This window comes from Ammodytes marinus, assembly GCF_949987685.1.
Source record: "Ammodytes marinus genome assembly, chromosome: 2".
In the NCBI taxonomy this organism is placed as follows: domain Eukaryota; kingdom Metazoa; phylum Chordata; class Actinopteri; order Uranoscopiformes; family Ammodytidae; genus Ammodytes; species Ammodytes marinus.
Window position 1 is genome coordinate 23,967,644 of NC_137231.1, and position 21,038 is coordinate 23,988,681.

The 21,038-nt window shown below is 38.0% G+C and overlaps 2 protein-coding genes across 2 annotated transcripts in view; both read right to left on the reverse strand.

Annotated features, from left to right (window-relative positions):
• The window catches only part of commd10 (COMM domain containing 10), a 53,139-nt gene extending 44,488 nt beyond the window's left edge, over positions 1-8,651 (reverse strand). The window contains exons 1-5 of the mRNA XM_080046544.1: positions 8,513-8,651; positions 7,306-7,396; positions 6,160-6,270; positions 5,366-5,521; positions 3,293-3,403 (exon numbers count right to left, since the gene is read on the reverse strand). Coding sequence (XP_079902670.1) covers positions 3,293-3,403; positions 5,366-5,521; positions 6,160-6,270; positions 7,306-7,396; positions 8,513-8,544 — 501 coding nt within the window. The 5' untranslated portion in view covers positions 8,545-8,651. The remainder of the gene's footprint in view (positions 1-3,292; positions 3,404-5,365; positions 5,522-6,159; positions 6,271-7,305; positions 7,397-8,512) is intronic.
• Positions 8,652-9,722: 1,071 nt separating this feature from the next.
• ap3s1 (adaptor related protein complex 3 subunit sigma 1) lies at positions 9,723-18,985 on the reverse strand. The gene is made up of 6 exons (XM_080048327.1): positions 18,709-18,985; positions 16,384-16,475; positions 15,661-15,772; positions 15,505-15,576; positions 14,552-14,659; positions 9,723-10,565 (listed from the first exon to the last, which is right to left on the reverse strand). The coding sequence occupies exons 1-6, from the start codon at positions 18,775-18,777 to the stop codon at positions 10,437-10,439; spliced, it is 582 nt and encodes a 193-aa protein (XP_079904453.1). The 5' UTR covers positions 18,778-18,985; the 3' UTR covers positions 9,723-10,436.
• Between the last annotated feature and the right edge of the window lie 2,053 nt (positions 18,986-21,038).

The window sequence follows — 21,038 nt, forward strand, 5'->3', positions numbered from 1 at the left end:
CACTCGGGCAGCCAAGGGAAGAGGGTACACACGCACCACGTAGCAGGCAGAAAGCCACCTATTGGCATTTTTCCTTGCTTCCCCTTCAAGCACAGATTTATCCCACAAAGAGTAAACCTCTGCAGACAAGACAGCTCAGAAATAAATACTACCATTTCAAGGTCTTTGCAGTTGGAGAAAGACTAAACCTGCAGTTGGGATAGTGGGGCTTAGCAAAAAACAAAAAGACTCCTAAACTGCAGCTAAAAAGAGATGACTCATGGTGCTTTTTGTGTGTTGTGTGAATGGGAAACAGCATAAGACATCCTCTACTACATAATGCTTTTATTACCTCTACTATACACTGCCATTATTCCATCGTTCACATGTCCCCCAATGAACTGCAAGGGAGTACAAGTTTCATCTTTGCAGTCACCTCACCTATCTTCTTTTCATCGTCTTCTTTCCTCCATCAACACACTTTGGAATAAAGAACACGCTACACAACAGGTCACCTACATATCACACTCTTGAAACATTAAAGGATGGAAGTCAGGACATTTACCCACAATGCTCTCTTGGTAGAGTTTTTCATATCTGCTGCCTTGACAAAGAATCCAATTCAAATTCATTTGAGGGAAACGGCAGCTCCCCCTGGGTGGGGTGCTACACCGATATACTGCTGCACGGAAGCAGAGGCAGTGATATATAATTCCAATATGGGTTCACACACTAGACAAAAATCCAAATATCCTAAAAAAAACATTACACTCAATATGTTGTGTACAATATCCTCCTCCCCACTGTAAATATACTGTATGTCATGTATTGTCTAGTGAAGGAGATGTGTAGCTCTCTAGCAGTCCTCCAAATCTTCCTCAGCCAGAGTGCTAATGAAGCAGGAGGCTGGTCAGATGGGAGAGTCTCTAAAACTCTCCAATTGGGTTCCAAGCAATCAATAATATACAGACGGCCACCCTAGCCTTCCTTTCCCTCTCTTTCATTTTCTATCTCTGATCCTCTACGTCTTCATTATTTTTACTCCCTTTTGTCCTTTATTTGTTTTCCATTAGTCTCCCTCTCTCTTAAATCTCCACTCCCCTAATCTCTGTCAACTTCAATCCTTTAATTTCTCCCATTTGCAGTTCTGCCGTTTTCCTTTCAGTTTTTTTTTAGACAATTAACAGATTGTTAATTGTGACAGATTGTTTTAAATCTGCGCCGTCATTTCTATGACACCTCCAGTAGAATTCCATTTTTCTTATTCACAACTAATTTGGTCCTCATTCATCGCAGTGCTTTGACAGTCCAGAAGATGCACCGAGAGAATTCTCAGAGAGTTTTGGAGATAACAAACTTGCCGTCCGGAGACTCCAATCACGAAAACGCTGAGGGAAATAAAATGAAATAAACTTTGTACGCTCAAACTACAAAGTTAATAAATGAGGTATCCTATCCATCTATACTTGTGAGACAACAGTGCCCCCTGCAGTTTACCGGGAGATGTGCACCATAGTAAGGTTTAGTGAACTCAAAACCTCTACACTTTTTAACCAGCCTAGTTTCAGCCCCCTAGCTATCTCCTCCCACATGGGGAATAGTGCAAATGGATTTAAATAAATGAATGCCTCCATTGCAAGCCCAGGAAGAAACAAGGTAGAAAATAGCCCAAAACAAGAAGAGACCCTATACTGCTGTCACATTCACAATGATAAATAGAAAACATATATTTCTTTCCTGGCTTACGCCTAAAGGCCACCATTTAGGACAGCCCCAATTTGAATATGTCATGCCTAATTCCACGTTTAGGCTGAGCCAGAATTCTCTTGGGGACTGAAGACAAAGCAGCATGCAAGAAAGACACTTGACTAGTCAGCTGGAACAGCACTATCCAAGCTCCGGGGATAATCAGTCCCACCATTTTGAGACAAAGCTGCTCTAAAAACCAGCCAATTGCCTGAAAGCAAAAATTAATTCAGTATCCATTGAAAACAAACAGCAGTCCTGTGTATCAGTTACAATCATCGGGATATATTTCCAATATTTGGCTAAACATCAACAGCTCTTGATTAACCTTATATCACTATGTTTCTCCTATTTCGGGGGTTGTTTGAAGAATCAAAAGGCTAGATTAAATATAACAATCAAAATCACATATTTCAGAAGTCGAAAAGCATTTAATGTAAAACATGAAATAAAAAGAAAGGAACTTGTTCTAACTCCCTTTGCCACAACAACAAAGCAATCCTTCTCCCAGAGGAAAATAAATAAATGAGTGATGGAGACTCATGAGGTCTCAGCTATTAGAGTAACTACATAGCATTAGCTAATTGGGATCCAAACAAACTGCTGCTACTGAATACAAATGAATGGAAACAGCAGGGAAACGCTATAGTGGAAAATGTAAAGCAAAAAGCACATTTGTATCATATGTCTCTGTGTTATTTTATTTCTTAATAAATAGTGAGGGCAAGGCCTCATTAGGATGCTGCTCCAAAATATTTTATGTAATACTTTGTTATAAATGTACCCTAATATTTATATACAAGGGGCGGGTATTAAGAATAGCCTATAAATAAGAAAACCATAACAAATCATCCGTAATGACTTCAATAAAGCAGGCAATGACACTTAATCTAGAACATATTGTGAACAAGTCGAAAATACATACAGTCCAATACTACTAACAATACCACCCTGCAATACATGCACATACTGTCTAATTCCAGCTACCGAGCCAGTCTCTCAGGGGAACAAAGAGACCCTTGAGGTTTCAGATAACAAGCTCCCTGATCTCTGCTCTTTACACTACAGTAACTCTGGAGCCAGATGCACGTCTGTCTCTGGGCAAAGACAGACACCCACTGGGATTATCATCTATTAGCAAAGACAGAGGGACAAAATGGAGATGTTTTTCATTTGGCGTAAACACAGACTAGCTCTCTGATTATTACAGCGGATATAATAAGGTTCCTTATTTTGTTGTTAGTGTGTTTACAGTAGATGAGTGCAAATTGTTAAGAGAAGCAGAGCTAGAAAAATAATGATGGTCGTGCAACACCGTGCAAGTGCACAAACCGTGTGTGTGTGTGTGTGTGTGTGTGTGTGTGTGTGTGTGTGTGTGTCTGTGTGTGTGTGTGTGTGTGTGTGTGTGTGTGTGTGTGTGTGTGTGTGTGTGTGTGTGTGTGTGTGTGTGTGTGTGTGTCTGTGTGTGTGTGTGTGTGTGTGTGTGTGTGTGTGTGTGTGTGTGTGTGTGTGTGTGTATGTGTGTGTGTGTGTGTGTGTGTGTGTGTGTGTGTGTGTGTGTTCACACCTCAGACTCTTCGTTGCGGAGCCCTAACTGGAGGACAGCACTGGGAGACTTCAGTCTGGCTTGGCTGGACTGGGCCATCTGCAGGTTTAACTGCCAGCCGACGTACTCCAGCTGAAACACACAAATGGAGCTTTGATATTAACGTAGCTGTGACCAAGCCCCACCCTTCAGTTTAACAAATGCCCTAGATACATTTTCAAAGACTCTAAGTTGGCACATTTGGAAGAAGAATTATGCATATTTTGTTTATAATGATGTTTCATCAGTCCTTTTTCCTAACTTTCTTTTTCCTATTTGACCTAGATTTTTCAGTGCTCACTAGGTTATTCTTACCGTTTTATGTATACAAAGCACTTTGTTGTAATATAATATATCTTTGCAGTCCTTTATAGTCCTATACTAATCACCTGTATTATAATATAGTTATAATGCATTAGTGTGTAAAAAAAAAAAATCGTCATTGTTTGATGAGACATCACAATATCCTTGAGTGCATGGTGATGTCATTTAATGTCATCAACAGCCCGAAGCCTAATTTACAACAATGTCGAGCCAATAAATGTAGCAAATTCTCACATGTGAAACCATCAAATGTAGATTTAAAGAATTAATCAATTATCAAAATGATTGTATATTACTATTCTTTTTCGATTAACCCACTCAATAATTTACTATTTAGTCCAGCTCTGTTTGCAAAGTTGTTAATGGCTTGTTTACTGACCAAGTACTGTCCAGAATGTACTTCAGCCAACAGTATGACTAGAGGTCAAAGTATTACCACATTTATGAATATGGTTATTATCACAAAATATTTACTACTGTAGAACTTTCTTTAATATCATCCAAGTTTAGGTTACCTTGCTTCCAAGCTGCAGGTTGTCAGACTATTATTCTCAGCCTCTGTCAGCTGAAGCAGTGTGATAGATTAGCAACACGGAGTCAAGGCAGGGCAGTTAAGTGTTTTATGATGCAGAGAGAGGCCGTAATCATAAAGCATGTGTGACTTATACGGGTCTGACTCTGGATGCTTCCACAGCATCACACCACAGGTACGAGGTGGGGAAGGGCCGGGCCACATTATTCAAATTCAGGACTTGAAACATCGACATTAGCATTAATAAACACCAGAACTCTTAGATGTTATTTACGTGCTTGCAGTTTATCCAAATTAATCATTCACAAAAATGAATGAATTAAATGGATAATCATTGAAAAACACACATTCTGTTCTAGCATAATATGTGATTTAAAAAATAATATTGTACAACACTATTTCACTGTATATCCTACTATGTGTCCATATTTTTTGTTAGGTGTGTTGTCTACGACTTGAAGCAGTCCAAGTAGGTTGACTCACTTTACAAGTAAAATCAGATAATTAAAGCAATATCACTGTTCACCTGCAGCTGAAGATTAAACTTGTAATTCTTCCGTGCTGGCCAATCGGCACACAGCTGGCTTGTGTCCAAAGACTAAACTTGGTCGTCCTTTCAATCCCAGCTATGTTGCTAAAAAGTCAAAGTAGTAGCAGAAGGTCGTCGCAGCATTCTGCTAGCAGGTGAAATGTCTTAACCCATGACGGCAGCAAAAACTCCAGCATAACGTGATTGATGCCTATACCTGCTGCTTATTTATTCTGTGTTAGATCTTCATTCCCCTGAATTTCAAAGGAGCGCCGTTTGAAGTGTTGCTTTATCAAGTTTTAGAGGAGAACATGTTTTTCAAATTAAGGTCACGACTTGCGTGAGCTGTGCTAGAACTCTTTTTAATCCAAACAACGGCATTGAATTGACACAAAAAGCAGGTCAGTCGTAATTGCTCGATGTTGTGACTGATTCTTAATTGTGAATCAAATTACAATATTGTATCACTATACAATGCTCAGAGCAAAAGGAAAAAATAATGTGAAAAGCAGCCTGTAAATTCTGTGTCTGGGAGAATCTTACACTTTATGATATAGAAAAATGGTCAGGTTTTGTTTAAAATAGTGTCATGGTTTGTGGTTGTAGGCAGAGTCTGATGGTTACAAGGACCAAAAGAATAAAATAATCGGTTGTTGTTTATGAGCCTTACCTTCTTAGGGGCAAATACATTGTGCTTTAGTCTCTCCACCATGTCAGGTCCAGCGGTGGCCCAGGTTTGAGAGAACATCTCGGCCTTGTCTGGGTTTAGATGAACGGCCTCAAGCTGTTGCTGCAGAGAGGCCGGCTTTACATTATGATAGACTGCCTGCAATGGAGAGGAGATATGGGCTGGAGTAGCAGCACTGGTCATGTTTTACAGGTGTAGCACATCACTCTTATGGTCCTATTCCAATAAACCCTCTAACTCAACATTGCTATGACACAACAATTCCCGATACAACAGTGACCCCCGCTGGAGAAATGTGTTCAATTGTGCCTGTCACACTGACAGGCACAAAGGCTACAGAATGTGCCCATTCCCATCTTTTTTTACTTACTTTAGAGTGAGGATGTTGTCATTTCTTCGCATACTGAGTTATTGAAAATATGCATATGAGCATAGTTTACAATTCTAACCTGACATTTAGCCAACTGTGGTAATTTGTCTCTTTTCATGTGCATGAGAGGCAAGGCGATGCAATCACTAGTACAATGTCATCACAAATTATCTTTCTGGAGCAACTCAACAGTAACTTTAGATAATAATAAAAATCTGAGGGATGAATATAAAATTAAATAAAATTAATTCCCATATGAAAAGCAATGGAAATCTTGGCCTCCTCCATCAGATTGAAGACTTAATGTAGAACTCTTAAAAATATATAAGAACCTTAAAGAACATATAGCTCTCACACAAGAAACTGCAAACTAGTAAAATTAGCAATTCCAATGCAAACACCTCACCTGCTCTAGTATAAATGCAGCAGTTTCCAGAACTAGATCGAGAGCCTGTTTGTCCAAGGAGAGAGCCGTCTGAAGTTTTTGCTCCTCTTCTTCGCTGAAAGTCCGCTCTCCCTGTGAAGAAAACATAATTTACTAAGTTGAGGTTTTTTGACTGGTAAGAGCTGACACGTGTATTCACAAGCAGCATACGATACTAATGATGAGATTGTGTTTTTATGCCTTTCATAGGATTACACAGAGGTTCAGGATTACTTGTGCTAATCTTCAGTAAATTAGAAAAAATATGATTAATTAATTTTGGTCATAAATCAAGTAAACTACCTTGCATTTAGCTAGAGCATTCAGAAATGTTAAGGTCGAGTCTCTATTCTGTTTTGTGCCACAACTATGAGATGAATACAATGGGCTGTGTAGTAAAGAAGGAAATGTTTTATAACAAAACTTTAAAAATTCAAACGTATAATGGAAACTTGTGATGATGACTAAAGGATTTTACAAATGATCAATAGAAATAGATAATCGTTAGTTTCAAACCAACTTCACCACACTTGCAAGTGACAGAGCAATCAGAAAACATGACATAACATTCTAATAATACAATATCAAACCAAAAGTCCTTTAAAATGACAGAATACATTCAAATCATTCAAATAAAAGCTAATTATCTGAAGTGAATAGATCCCTTTCAAAGCAGACATTTTGGCTTGTCAGAGTAGCAAAATCACAGAATAAGTTGTTGACATTAAAAGTGGCTCCATTCCGCTAAGTGTATTGCACGTCAGTGAGCAATATTGAAGAACAGCCATTATAAATGTTTTAGTTTAACTTGTGCTTGTCATGCTGTGACCTAATAATCATAATGTCGACTACATGATATATTATTATCGAACAAAGGGATATTACTTTCTCTCAGAAAGTCAAAAAAATTTAATTGAATGGACTGTTCTTTGAAAGCATGACTGACAAATTTTGACAGCCGACGATTCCTTTGAAAGAACAGAACATTCAACATGGCCGTGCATGTGTGTGCATTCATTAGAGCCGCGTCATTATGCATACACTGCTCTGTGTGGCACTACAGCTTCGCTTCACCAGCCTCAAAAGCCTCTTGTCTAAGACAGGCTTAACCCTGTGCAGTCTCTGTACCTTCAGATGAAGCTTCTGTATGATGCGGGAGATCAGCCTGGAGAACTTGTTCACATCGATCCCATTGATGAAGGTCACCGCTTCTTTTATGCTGTTTAGAAATAAAGAGATGTGATTGTTGATGACAGGTGTCTCTTTAGTAATTAATCAGAATACCAGTTTACTGCGCAAGTATGATGTCATAAATGAAAAGTATTTTATTCTGGTGGTCAGTGAATTTTAAAAAGTCTTCTATTCACTGAACAAACACATATAGACCATAAACTTATAGCAGATGACAACATACGCATCAGCAAAGAGTATTGTTTTTTACTGCATCGCATTGCGGTGGGTTCCACAGGGTAAATATCAGCATCGGTGTGAGTTGTGTTACTCAGGTCAAGCAGAAGTATTTCAAACACTAAAGCAACAACAAAAAAACAACTTAAGTCACATAAAACACATAATAGCAAAACAAATACATAAAAAAAACAGGGTACTGCTCAAGTACACATTGAGAAAATACTTTTAGTCTTTGTGATGATACAATTTTAAGCTTTTTCATAAACACTAGGCCACTATAGGTATTTTGTGAACTTGAACCCGAGATGTTCCCTTTTTAAGAATTGACTTCATTTACATTCCCTTTTGCCATTGTGGAGGATGGTACCAAGTTATTCTAGAAGACAATGCACAGGTAGACTTTTAATTGTACCGTCAGAAAAAAACAACAAATTGATAAATCCATCTCTCCATGTCTTAGCCCTTTTAAGACTTTTGAGAGATTGATTTAAGACTTTTAACACAAGGGGTTATTTTTACATTACCTTATTCAATGCTTATGAGAGACTTTTTAAGGATCTGTAGGAAACCTTGTATTTGACTCACATCTAACACCCAGCTTTGCACCACCAAAGATATTTCATGTAACGGTCACTGGGTGTATTCGATGAAATTGGAGTAAGGCAGCGACTATAATGTGTTGTGTTTAACCCCTAAAAAATAAACCTGATTTTTATTTTTATTTTTTTTATACAGTTTAATGATGACAACAGCAGCATCAGTTATCCCTAAGAGTCTTTCACATGTTTATTAAAGTGCATATAAGCATAAAACCTCAATATCAACAACTTTATAGACCCTTTATCTCAGGCTAAAGGTATAGCTTCACGTTAGCTTCTGGAAGGATTCTTTGTCTCTGAATTCAAAAAGGAAAAATGCTACCCACCTTTGAGTTTCTTTTATAATAGAAGCCATCATTGATGTTGTTTTTTCGCCTTTTTTGCAAGTGAAATACGAGGAGTTGACGAGTGTCAAATCAGCAGGCGCTGCAGCATCCTCACACTGTTGTCATTCCTCCTTCCTGGTTGTCACGAGAGGACTCACGTGACAGTCAAAGCTGCGTGGTAATGCGCAGGGAAGAACAAACAAAAGAAGAATGCTGAACATTTTTAAAGAAAGTGTGGCACTCGGCTTTTCTATCATAACCGTGTCAATGATACTTTTATTTTTTATCTTACAGCTGGCGGAAGCGCACTGTTAAATTATCTGGAGCGTAGTTTGCGTAAAATCTGCGCATAACGAGTGTCACTACGGGATCAGCAGTGGACAAACAGAACTAGCGACCAATGCGCGAAACCAGATGACACTTTCAGCAATGTGCTTATATCATAATATCTATGGTTTATACGTGATAAAAAAAATATATATATATATTTTGTTCACAATTCAATTACTATCTCATAAGTCATTGAGCCTATTGGGAACACATTATTGGTCAGTTGTAAAATCCCATTGACCTTTCTCTTCTTTCAGGCTCAAGAATTTCATTGCCAATGACTGCTGCTGTAATTGTCCTTATGACAAAAAAATATCTTGAATCTTGAAACCTTTTATTCGTGTCATAATGCAGTTATAAATGTTGGAAATGCAATGATAAATGCTCAATGGTTTCTTACTTCACAGCCAATAAATGGCTAAATTAAGTCTGCAACATTTTTGTTTTAAAGAATAAGAAATAAGTTAATTGCCAAAAAGGTTTGAAAATACAATGAATTTGATTTGGCATTTTGGTTCATAATAGTAAATAATAAACATACAGTAGATAGTAAAAAATCTAACACATCAACCTGAAAATGTTAACAAGGTGTTAACCAATCGATAATCTGCTGCAATTTTCTAGAAATAGATGCTCAAATGTCCAGTCAACATATTTTTCATAACAATAAATGGACTCTATAATCTCATACTTCTAACTGATCTATGAAGTATAGTAAATTAAATTGACAATCATACCGCATCAGTTACATCTTGTAAGCATGTTATAAAAGGCCCATTTAAAGTGGTACAATTTGTTTTTGATATATGCAGGCTAATCCATCAAACAAAAACAATGTAATAGTAATAATAGTAATAATGAAATGAGACAAACAAACAGGTTGAGTTTTGACAGTTTATTATGTTGAAAAAGAAGAGAAAAGAGTCATGCACAGATTAAAATTAAGATAATTATTTGATAAGACATAACAAATCATTTAAAAATATTTTGCATACAAATAAGAGAAAATTATTTCAGCGTATATAATATATCTATATTTCAATCACAGTATATCTGCAATAAAATAATATTTTTGACTGTTTGCACTGATTATACAAACAAGCTGTAATGTAAGACTTTCAATACTGTAGCAGACCTGTTCCAATTTGGTATTCGACTTATGCCACTTCATCCATTGATTGATCCCTCTGGTCTGGAATAACTAAACCGTTAAGACTTCACTCCCTGCCACACTTTCTCTTTTAAGTAAACTCTTGAATCAGGAAAAAAAAATCAGTTACAAAACTGACACAGATCTGTGTAGTGTAGCAGCTAAACGTCAAGGGCCGACCTCCAGCGAGGCAGAAGGAATGCACCACTGATAAATAAATACTTCATTTTTCCTCTTAACAGAAAACAAAAACAAACACAAAAAAACACATACTTTTCTTTAATAGGAAAAACAAAGAGATAACACCAGAACAAGGAGTGTCTAAACACGCAGTACCTTCAAGATGTATTGATTTGATCAAAGTTAGTAATTTGAGGTTTTGGTAAACAGATTGCATCATGGTAAACATTGGCTGACATTTGCAGGCTTAGCATCTCGCTGCCACTATTTGAAGGAGGGTAAATTTGGCACTTTTATGCTGATGTCACCAATGTTGATGTTTCTGGGCATTTCCGGGAGGTTCATGTTCTTTACAGCTGATACGGCACGAGCAGGGGCTCCTGCAATACCGGCCTAAACACACACGCACGCACACACACACACACACACACACACACACACACACACACACACACACACACACACACACACGCACACACACACGCACACACACACACACACACAGGGTTGATAAGATACAAAACAGTAGATTAAAATAACATGCTTTACACGACAATACACTGAACAGTGAACATTGGACAAACACAGAGAGACACAGTGCTAAAAAGAGTACTAGACAGAAAACAGCTGACAAAATGCAAAAGCACCGACACCTACAATGACAGACAACATGTGCAAATGTACATTCAGATGCCTTCATAGCTTCATATGCACATGCATTATTTGGTTCTAAAATGATTTACACCACAACCAGAGCCAATTATGAATCAACTGTGAGGACACACTGTACGACTGTAAGACCATTCACTACTTTTTTATAATCTTTTTTTTTATGTATGTTTTATTTCTTTGGTGAACTGAGCACTATTGGACATCAATAAAAAATGGACAAAAGGTAGCATTGCTTGGAAAGTGAACCCACCGGACTCTTGAGGACGAGTAAAGGTAAAAATGCAAGGAGAGAATTGGGTAAAGCAGAAAAAAATGGATTTGGACATGAAGACGGAAATGATGTTTGAAATAGATAGGTGTATAGAATATGTGCATCGAATTAAAAATTAAATTAAAAACACGTCAACATAATAAAAAACTTTAGCCATAATCATACAGGTGATAATATACTTCTTAGTGGGTTGGATTACTTCGGTAAAGGCTACAGATAACTGCAGCAAAAAAAATGCTGTATAAATATATTTGTGAATAGAGGAACAAGAATAATATGCCAGGCATTTACACACCCATAGTACTAACTACTGATGACATGAGGTGATTTTAAGCCTAGTAGTGCTAAACTACAATGGGAGATCTATGTTTAGGGACAAAATGGAGGCACTTCACTCTAACACAATGAATCTCAATGTGAAACTTTATAAGATCAATTTGGCGTTTTCAAAGAAAAGCATCAAGGCAGCTTTTTGGAAAAATAAAACACATTTGTGTGTGAGTGAATGATTTGATGTTTTTCGTCTGGAGTGTTAGCAGACATTTGAGAATCACTGCAGTTAGAGATCCCCCCTTGACTGAATCTTTAGCAGAAAGACCCAAAAATGACCAAAAAGGCAGAAAACTGTGTGTCTATGCCTTTGTTAGGAACACATGCAAATAGGCAGCCTTGTGAATCATTCAGTGATACGATCCAAATAGAGTGTGTCTGGAATGTAGAGTTAAATATTTCACTTATTTAATAAGGTTATTTCAATGGGCCGTTTGTGTTAAGGGTATTCCTCCCTCTACCAAGAATCAAGAAGGCTAGTGTTAGACAGAGTGATGTCCGAGAGGAATGCTGATCCAGCACATGGGCTCGGTATTCTGAAGACAGACTCGAGATATCTTTATTTGCACAGTGGGTTGCCTGTAAACCATTAGTGTTTTATTTATTCATTATCAAACTCTGGGTGAGTAATATGTACAGAAATAGTAACACCAGCTGCGGAAGACACAACAGTGGTTTTGTGACAGGTCTCTGGTCTACTTAAGTCAGACAGCCTTATTAAAAGCTTGAGCAGTACCCTGTAGGTCACAATTTGGGTTAATACTGTTATTTTGCCAAGCATTCGATGAGAAACGTGAGGCAAATCTGTTTCCCGTATAGTACATGTGTAGCAGTGTCTAGCAGCTGCTCATTTTAGCTTAGCAAAAAGTCCAGAAACAGACTTAATTCAAAACTATAAAAAAAAAGAAAAAAAAAATCAACTGACTAGCACCTCTTATCAACTAACAAGTTACTGTATATCTCATGTCCTTTGCCAGGATCAGTAACTACCATACAGTAGTATTCATCCTCTATCTGTCGTCAGGAAAGCAATTTATTTTATTTCCTTTCATATTGAACTTTATACTGCACCATTTTAGGCTAGATATGTTTTGTACATGTTACTGGTCTATGTGTTTATCAAATATACTGTAGAGACAAAGCTAATATTTGCAATGTGTGTTCTTTTCTGAATCAGTGCTAAATAACTCAAAACATATTTTATAGAAATGGTCTTTCGAGACAGTTCAAGAAACACTTTTAAAGGGATAGATAAAAGGAGCTCTATAGCCTGCTAGTTTTACATTTCTTTTAACTATAGTGGGTGGACAATATAGAAAGGTACAACTGACAAGTGTGGAAAATTATCATTGAAAACCCATCCGTCTAAACAGCAGTTCAACATGGCAAACTTGACAAGAAAGTATTTATTGACCAGTTATTATAGATTGCCTTAAACTGTAAACTGCTTCCATCATCTAGTCCACAACCCGTACATTCACCAAAGTGACGAGAACTGTTGAGAGTTTTAAGAAGAGAAATGGCCACATTTTTGGATCTGCCGCAAAGAATTCCTACTGTCTGTTAGTGGCGTGACTTTACTATTACATGGAGGGGCCATATGGAGGGACTTTGTGGGGGAGGTAAACTTCAGTTAAGGTTACAATACTTGGTTGTAAATTTAGCAGTACCTGTGTCTACCTGTCCTGCCTGGTAGACTGAAAGATAAAAGTCTGTAAAGAGAGAGAAGAATGGAAAGAACTAGACAGAGTCAGGAAAAAGAGGAATGAGGAATGTTAAAGCAGATTAAAGTAATTACAGTTTATCTCCACAGAAAAAAAGTGATCGGACCTATCATAGACCACATCTTTGAAGCCGAAAGGTTTGAAAGCTTCTCCCACGAGATAAAGATATTCTAGATATTAATTACAAAGTTTGCAGGGAAATAAAACCCCACAAATGCCACTTAATCAGTCTTTGGCAGTATGGAAGGAGAACAGCCCATTCCTTGTTTCCCCCCAGAGGCTGCCCTATAAATGGACAATGTCATTTTGAATCAGCATCAGTGTGAAAAACACACACTGCGGTCTAGGGTAGGTCCATGAGGGAAAAGACAGAGCAGCTCTGATGATTGTAAAACAGTAAGAGACTCTGCTTACAGAACATCAATCGAAAATTAAAAGCTCAGATCACAAGAAAAAGTGCACTTGGTTAAGACTCAAACCTCCAATATTCAAATGTCAAGAGCACAGAATTGACGTTAGCCAGTTGGAAAACCTGTCAATGTAACCCCTTTCACTTTGTTGTCTGTGTTTGTCATTGCAAACGTTAAAAAGGACTCTCCAACAACATTGCATTTTACGTAAAAACAAAGCCAAATCGTTGGTGCAGGTATACGTTTGAGGGCTATGCTAAAATCCACATTGTGCAAAAAAGAAAAGAAAAGAAAGAAATGATTTCATAGAATTGTCTCTGGCTGTCTGTCCCCTTAAAACCTTCCAATTAGTTAATGGATGTGTATCTGCCAGCAGAAGCTGTATGGAAAGCAAAGCAATGTCCTTGCATAGAGCAAATATCAAAGCAAGGACACTGGCTCACGGATGTTACAAAACACATCGGAAAAAAAGCACTTAGTCTAACATGGATATCGTATAAAAAGTCACATTCTTCTGTAAAATAATGAAAATGTAAAGCCTGCTTGTTTTTCGTGAGTGTTTGTCCAATCCACACGGCTGAATAGAAGGTGGATGGTTGATTGGGCGATCCAAAATGGTCACAAATTCTGGAGATGCACGGAGCAATAGTACAGTTAAGCCTCCATTGTAGTGACAAATAGTGATGACCATGACACTGTATTTCATACTATGGGATACAGGAGAGCGCATGTTGGTCGCGTCTTGATCTGAATTGAGAGCAGTGCAGCGGGCGAGAGGAGTGGGGCTGGAAAGAGAGCACAACACTTAGAGAGTAGGTAGGGAGCATAGACAGGGGTCACCGGAGAGTAGCATGCAGGGTGCAGCATACACACATGCCTGCATACTGTACACCATACTTGGAGAGAGGAAATGGAGGTAGGAGGAATCAGGTCATACATACACTACAGTTGGACGGGCCGGGTCAGGCTTACCTCAGACTTCTCCATCTTGTTCTGGGCGTCCACCTGTGTGATGATCTCGTTCATGTTGGTCTCCAGGACCATCCCGCCCATTACCATCTCTGCCAGAATGTTGTGGACCTGAGAGAAAAGACCACACGAGTCATTTTTTAATGATGTCAGATAAATGTAGTGATTTGTACTGGCTTCAAGTTAACCTGTGTAGCATTTATAAGCATCATACACATGTTTAATAAATGGTTTATAACATACTATATTGTAGTTATAAGCAGACATGAGCACATTTCTAAGTGTTTGTCAATGTAGAGCGTTTGTCAACAATTATACCGTCTCCTATGAAGACAAATGTTATATAATTACAACTGTGTTTGACAATATTGTCAAATATTACCTGTTGACTTACAGATTCCTACAGGATAAGTTTAAGTTGTTGACAAATACATTAATATCACACTGATATCTGCTTACAATTACATTACAGTGCATAATAGTTAAACACCATGTATATGTACACAGTAATATGGACAGTAATAACATTGGGCCAACCCTTTTGCAAGAATATATTGCTATATATATATGGCTGAAATATAAAAAAAATATTTTTTAAAGGCTACAACTAATGATTATTTAATATGTTATTCAGTGAATAAGATAATCAAGTTTTTTATATAAAATGTCAGACAATTGAAAAATGTCCAAGAGAAGATTGCAACAACCTGAGGTGGCATAATTCAATTTGTCAGTTTGTCAGAGCAGAATCATAAAACCCAAAGCTGTTCAGACTAAAAAAATAAAATAAGCAAAACTTCACAATAAGGATGCTGAAGCCAAGAAAATTTGGCTATTATGCTTAAAAAATGACTACATCGATTCATCAGTTATTGGACTTAGCTATAAATTAAAGTATGTAATTCAGAAATATGTTACATAGCAAAGAGGTAAACAGACTCCAAAGTATTTCCTACCTTGTCTACATGGAAAATTAAGTCAAGCTCACAGACATTCTCAAAGCATTTGTCCAGCGTTTCCACAAATACCTGCAAAGAATTGAATTGAAAAATGTAAAAGAGTACATCGTCAACTATGGTAATAGACAGTCTACGGTTCCCCAGGCATTTTACCTGGATTAAGTCTAAAATTCCTAGTTCACTCTCTGAGGAGTCCACACAAAACACAAAGTACAGCGTGGCGTAGTGTCTGTAGATCAGCTTGTAGTCTGATCCTCCAATCAACCTGAAACACAGGGCACAAGGAAACATCACACCAATACCTGGAACAAATCACATGCATCAAGATGAAGATAGAAATAAAATATATGTTACTGGATTTGATAAAATCTTAGTGTCCATATTAACTAGTGATTTGAGCCACAGGAAATGTCGTAACCTCCACCATAATTCTGTGTAACAACTCAAATGAAGCTGTGTGAGTTAGTGGTTCTTTGATGTTCCTTAATGTACAGTGTAACAGTACAGCACGTTCTTATAAATGTTTGATGTCACACAATTAAAAAGGCAACAGACACTGTTGAAGAGGGAAAAGATACAAGAGCAAATGTGAGTGGCGTGCGAGTAAAACGACACCCAGTTTGTTCCTCATTCACAAATGATATATAAACCTTTAAACAAACAATGTTGGACACTTCTTTTACTATAATTGCCATTCGTTAAGTCCTCTGCACTTGCCTTTATTGTGCGAGATTAATTCCTATGATGCTGCTGTGTCAGTGTTAATCATCTACCTGGAAATGTACTACCACTGTGCTTTGGAGATACAAGCTGATTATTTAAGCATCCAGCCAACTCAAGTCACTTTAGTAACACACTCAAGACCCCACAACTTACATTCCTCCTTCTAGGAAATTACAGACGTTCTCATCTCGTTTTGAGACCAAGTGGAAGGTTTCCCTGATGATCTGTTGCTCCGTGTCTTCATTCTGCGGGATGAAATGAGGAAACAAGTTTTTGAAAGCAGAGATAAAAGACGGTAAACAAATGTGTTGTTTGCGCACTTAATTGCCTTCACTCCAGTCGATCCATTTAATTACTTTCAGCCAGAAGACTTGTTTACAACAGGCTACAGAAGCAATGGATTCATTGTACAAGCTGAACCAAGGCCAACCTACCTTGCCAACCGATGAGATTATGTTTAAAACCACAATTATCCTTGGGCGAGTTTGCAAACATTCACCAATAGGCTAGAAGTAATTGGACAGAGGGCCAAAGTCCCACAGTATTTCTTTGTAATATTGTATTGCAAATTCCTTATATATGTGAAGGTACCCGACAGTAAATCTGATTCTGATTAGTCAACTACAATTCATTTTGTTTTTATCCATGCTTTGACTGCCATCCATTCCTTTTAGTTTTGAAATAATTAATAATAATTTTTTTTCACACATATTTTCTTCCAAAACTTCATCGACTCTGGCAGAGTGCCGGTGGATGTTGAGTGAATTTACGTGGTGTGAATTTGTGCGTGTACATATTTCACTCTCCTGTACCCCCCTCCACACACACACACACACACACACACACACACACACACACTCATTAGATCACGCCGATGCTTTGACGTTTATGCCTGAGCTGGCAGACAAACTAATGTCTGGCATAACTAATGGACCGACAGCGACACCTTTTCATCTCTGCCACCTTCCCTCTCAACAAAACACACTCAACGCAAAGACTCACAAACACATATAATGTTTCCTTGTTTTATATGCCGTATGTGTAAACACCAAGGAAAGACCTGAACAACAAACTATCTTAAATAAACTGGATGCTAAATACAGTCTTGTCAGCTAGCAGCATTATATGTGAAATAGTATACTGTGCTAGCCGGTAAGCTAACACCTTAGCATTTAATATAACAGATGGTGTTGCTACAATAGCCTTCTTTTAATCCAATCAATTTCAGTTTATCCAACTGAATTACAAATACGTCCATATGCATCAGAATAAACAGATGCTGCTAGAACACTGTGTTTTTAAATTCAGAGATTAGGCATGTAACTAACAATTCATTGTATTACTCATTAACCCCTAAAATGTCAAGCCATTAGTACTCTCCAAACTCCAGTTATAAAACAATTAGTCTACAATCAGTGTTTTATTCATTCGCTTTTCTAAGTTGTATTGTGTTTTTTTAATCTTGCCCCTGTAACGCACTTTGAATGTCTGAATTGTGCTATATAAATAAACTTGCCTTGCCTTGCCTACAATCAATTGTTTGGGTTATTTAACAAGCAAAAATAGCACAACTTTTCCTGGCTCCAGCCTTACATGTTTGTTGACTATGACTATTTAAAATGTGATGTTATGTTACTTGTTGAGGAGCAGGTGCCTGCATTTTCTTTCAATTAAGTTGATCAAGTGGCCTGGTTGTTGCACCTTCCTAGGCTGTTGTAGTAGGCTATCAACATTAAAGTGGGGACAGTGAGCCAACCTTGATATATAAATCCAATTATGAGTACAAGCCAACACAGCTTGCCCCACGAAGGATATTAGTTACATAACCTAGCTCAGCTTATTCACTGTTACCCACTCAGTTTTTGTTGAGGACACTCCCCAAATCAATGACAAAGACGCTAATTGAACCGCAGCTCGCGAGAGATGGTCGGGATGGAGCACGAGTCACTCACGAGGGCGTTATTACAGTCATGTGACACAAACAAGAGTGAACTAAACTCATGCAATTCGCCGTATGTCCATCATCAGACATTTACACAGCTGGAGGTGCGACACGAGAGCAGAAAAGGAAACGGGGCACAGTCCTGTTCGTACAGGGCTCTGCAGGAATACGATAGCCCTCGCTTCGGCTTGCACGTAATTAATTATTCATCTTTTTTTTTCTATCAAAGGGACAGCTGACATCTTCCTCACCAGGGCCAGTTTGAAACAGCAGCACATCGCCGGGGGCGGCTGTACAGCACGCACACGCCTTCACAACCAAACAGTTTATTTTGCAACAATGTTAGCCTACATTTGTGCAGCGTTAGGATATTGCTACATGTGCATCTGTTTGCATTGGCTGTATGCAGGAGAAAGTAGCCCCACAGCCATAGCTACTGATGTTTTATTTACTTTTTTCTCTTTGCCTATAATTGATACAAAGTAAATACCTTAATGATCAATTAAAAACATTGTTTTGAATGTCATGTTACTCACGTAGTGCTCGTAGAATTTAGAAAGCCTCGGTTTCCCATGGTTGTTGAATATTAAAATGGCTTTTATCATGATTGTAGCTGAACGAAAGGGAGGCGGGGGAACGGAGAGGGATCAGTCTGCGAAAGACTGTTGTCGTTGTTGTCCGTCAACTCCCTTGAACCCAGGTGTGACCGGGATTCAGGGCTCAAATCCCGTCTCGATGTCGGGGTTGATACGGGGATAGCGATTGAGCTACACGCTGCTACTCATCCATCGTCTCTTTACGGAAATATTCCACGTCAAAGGACCAGTCATGCTCTCCTCCTACTCCGGCTACGGAAACCGCGGAGGTCCAAAAGCCGCGCCGTCCATCGCCGCAAACCACAGAGGAGGGGGAAAAAAGTAGACTGAAAAAAACACATCAGTTTATGGGTTAATGTTTATCAAGGACAGTGTTACCACAATAATACCACACTTTAAAAATATTCCGATAATTATCATAATAGGCATAGCACACAGAAAAAGTATAGAGGTAGGCTAAGGTAATAAGGAAAATGTACTTTAAGTAGCCTAATACAATTAAAAGCTTTCAATGCAGGAAAATGTCCCCTGTTACTGTATAATAAATTACACCGTAAGGCTATTATCACTCATGCATTTATGAAAAAAGCAGGGTTTTACTTCTGGTAGTTTGATAAGGTGAAGCTTATTCTATTTACTTATTTATTTATTTATAAGGAATTGAAGGGAACTATTAGCCTGGCATTCCCAGACCTGCCACTAGGCGCTGGCAAATTAAATTTGCTATCGTTCAAGATATCAGGGTCTGGATTTCCAGGCTAGGGAACTATTTAAATCATTAGCGAAACACAAATAACAATTTTAAAGGTGTCCTAGAATAAATTTGAGAATTGCAACAATCTGTGTCGGTTTTTTTCTTACATCAGAGACCCTGTATTTTTTTTTAAACTTATTGTGTCACTTCTCTTTCCCACATGACCTTAAAGTAACACTACAGACAACAATTGAAAAATTATATTTTGTATAATTGGCCTTGTGGGACAGCTTTTCCAAATGACTCATATGAAGAAAACAGAGTGGCCAAAAATGTGTTTGAATGGGCCATACATAGAAATGGAGCATGGGCCATGTGAGCTGCATTATTTATACGTGAGACTGGGTTGTGAGGATGTGTTTACAGACAAGGTTGAAATGGATCTTAAAATGGGTAAAGAACTGATGACTAAGCTCCATACATTTTGTCAAATGAAACATGACTTTGGTACAGAAAACTATATTCATTACAACTTGTAAACTTGAAAAAGAAGTCTATGTGCTCAGATTAGGTCAGGAATACTCCCTCTACACATTGAATCAGGCCGGTGGGTGGGTACCAGCGAGGCAAATAGACTGTAACTTTTTTGAGCTCAATGAAATTGAATATGAAATTCCTTTTATTTTGTACTGTCCGCTTTATCATGATTCGAGACTAAGCTTATTCAAGAAAGTCGATGTAAAAGAAGTCCATTATATGCTGGACACAAATATTTTAGCTTGGCTATTCGAATATAGGACATTTGTGATTGCTGACTATCGAAAAGGCGTGGCCTGACAGAAATATGTCAATTTATATTTAGTGTGTTTATCTGGTGCCGGATGTATTGTAGGCCTATTGTATAGTGTATTGTGATTGTGTATGTACTTCACTCTTTGTGTAGTATATGGATGTCTTGTTATCCTCTGTGGATGGGCCAATTGTGTGGCATGACACGAAAATAAACATAATCACTCATTCATCATTCATTCATATGAAAAGATTAGCGATTCTCCCGATTAACTATAATCCCGATTATTGAAAATCGCCTCTATCAATTAATCTTGTGCATATTGTATCCCAATGAGGGATATCATTGTTAATTGTCCCACCCCTATTCAGAACACAGAGACAGATAACCCTTACATTTGCTGTATAACTCCTCAAATGGATGCAGTGACTTGTCTCCAAATTTGCTCTATTTGTTAAACCCTTCGTAACGACGCTTCAAGTTGTAATAGGCATGGCAGTGACATCAGAGGTGATAGTCAAATGCATTTTGAGATTGGACATGGTGATGGCAATTATGTAGAATACATACTTTTGACACATGTTGCTCTCTTCTATTTGAGGATACATGCTGAAACCAGCCTCCGATTCCAGCTGGTGCACAACAGCGACATTGAACAAATCTCTCTAAAACTGATAAATGAATTGGAAAAAGAATCAACAAAGTTGAAATTTAATTTTCTTTGAAGCCAGTTATAATCAGTGTAATGCCCCATGTCACTGGAGTCACTGGTGTCGTTTCATGTTT

What these genes read in the sequence shown, in the direction of transcription:
- ap3s1 (XM_080048327.1), bottom strand. Translation starts at nt 18,777, where the DNA reads ATGATAAAAGCCATTTTAATATTCAACAACCATGGGAAACCGAGGCTT. An exon ending in AATTTCCTAGAAGGAGGAAT is followed by an intron (nt 15,773 to 16,383) that starts GTAAGTTGTGGG and finishes CCTGTGTTTCAG; the next exon opens with GTTGATTGGAGGATCAGACT. An exon ending in TAATTTTCCATGTAGACAAG is followed by an intron (nt 14,660 to 15,504) that starts GTAGGAAATACT and finishes CTTTTCTCTCAG; the next exon opens with GTCCACAACATTCTGGCAGA.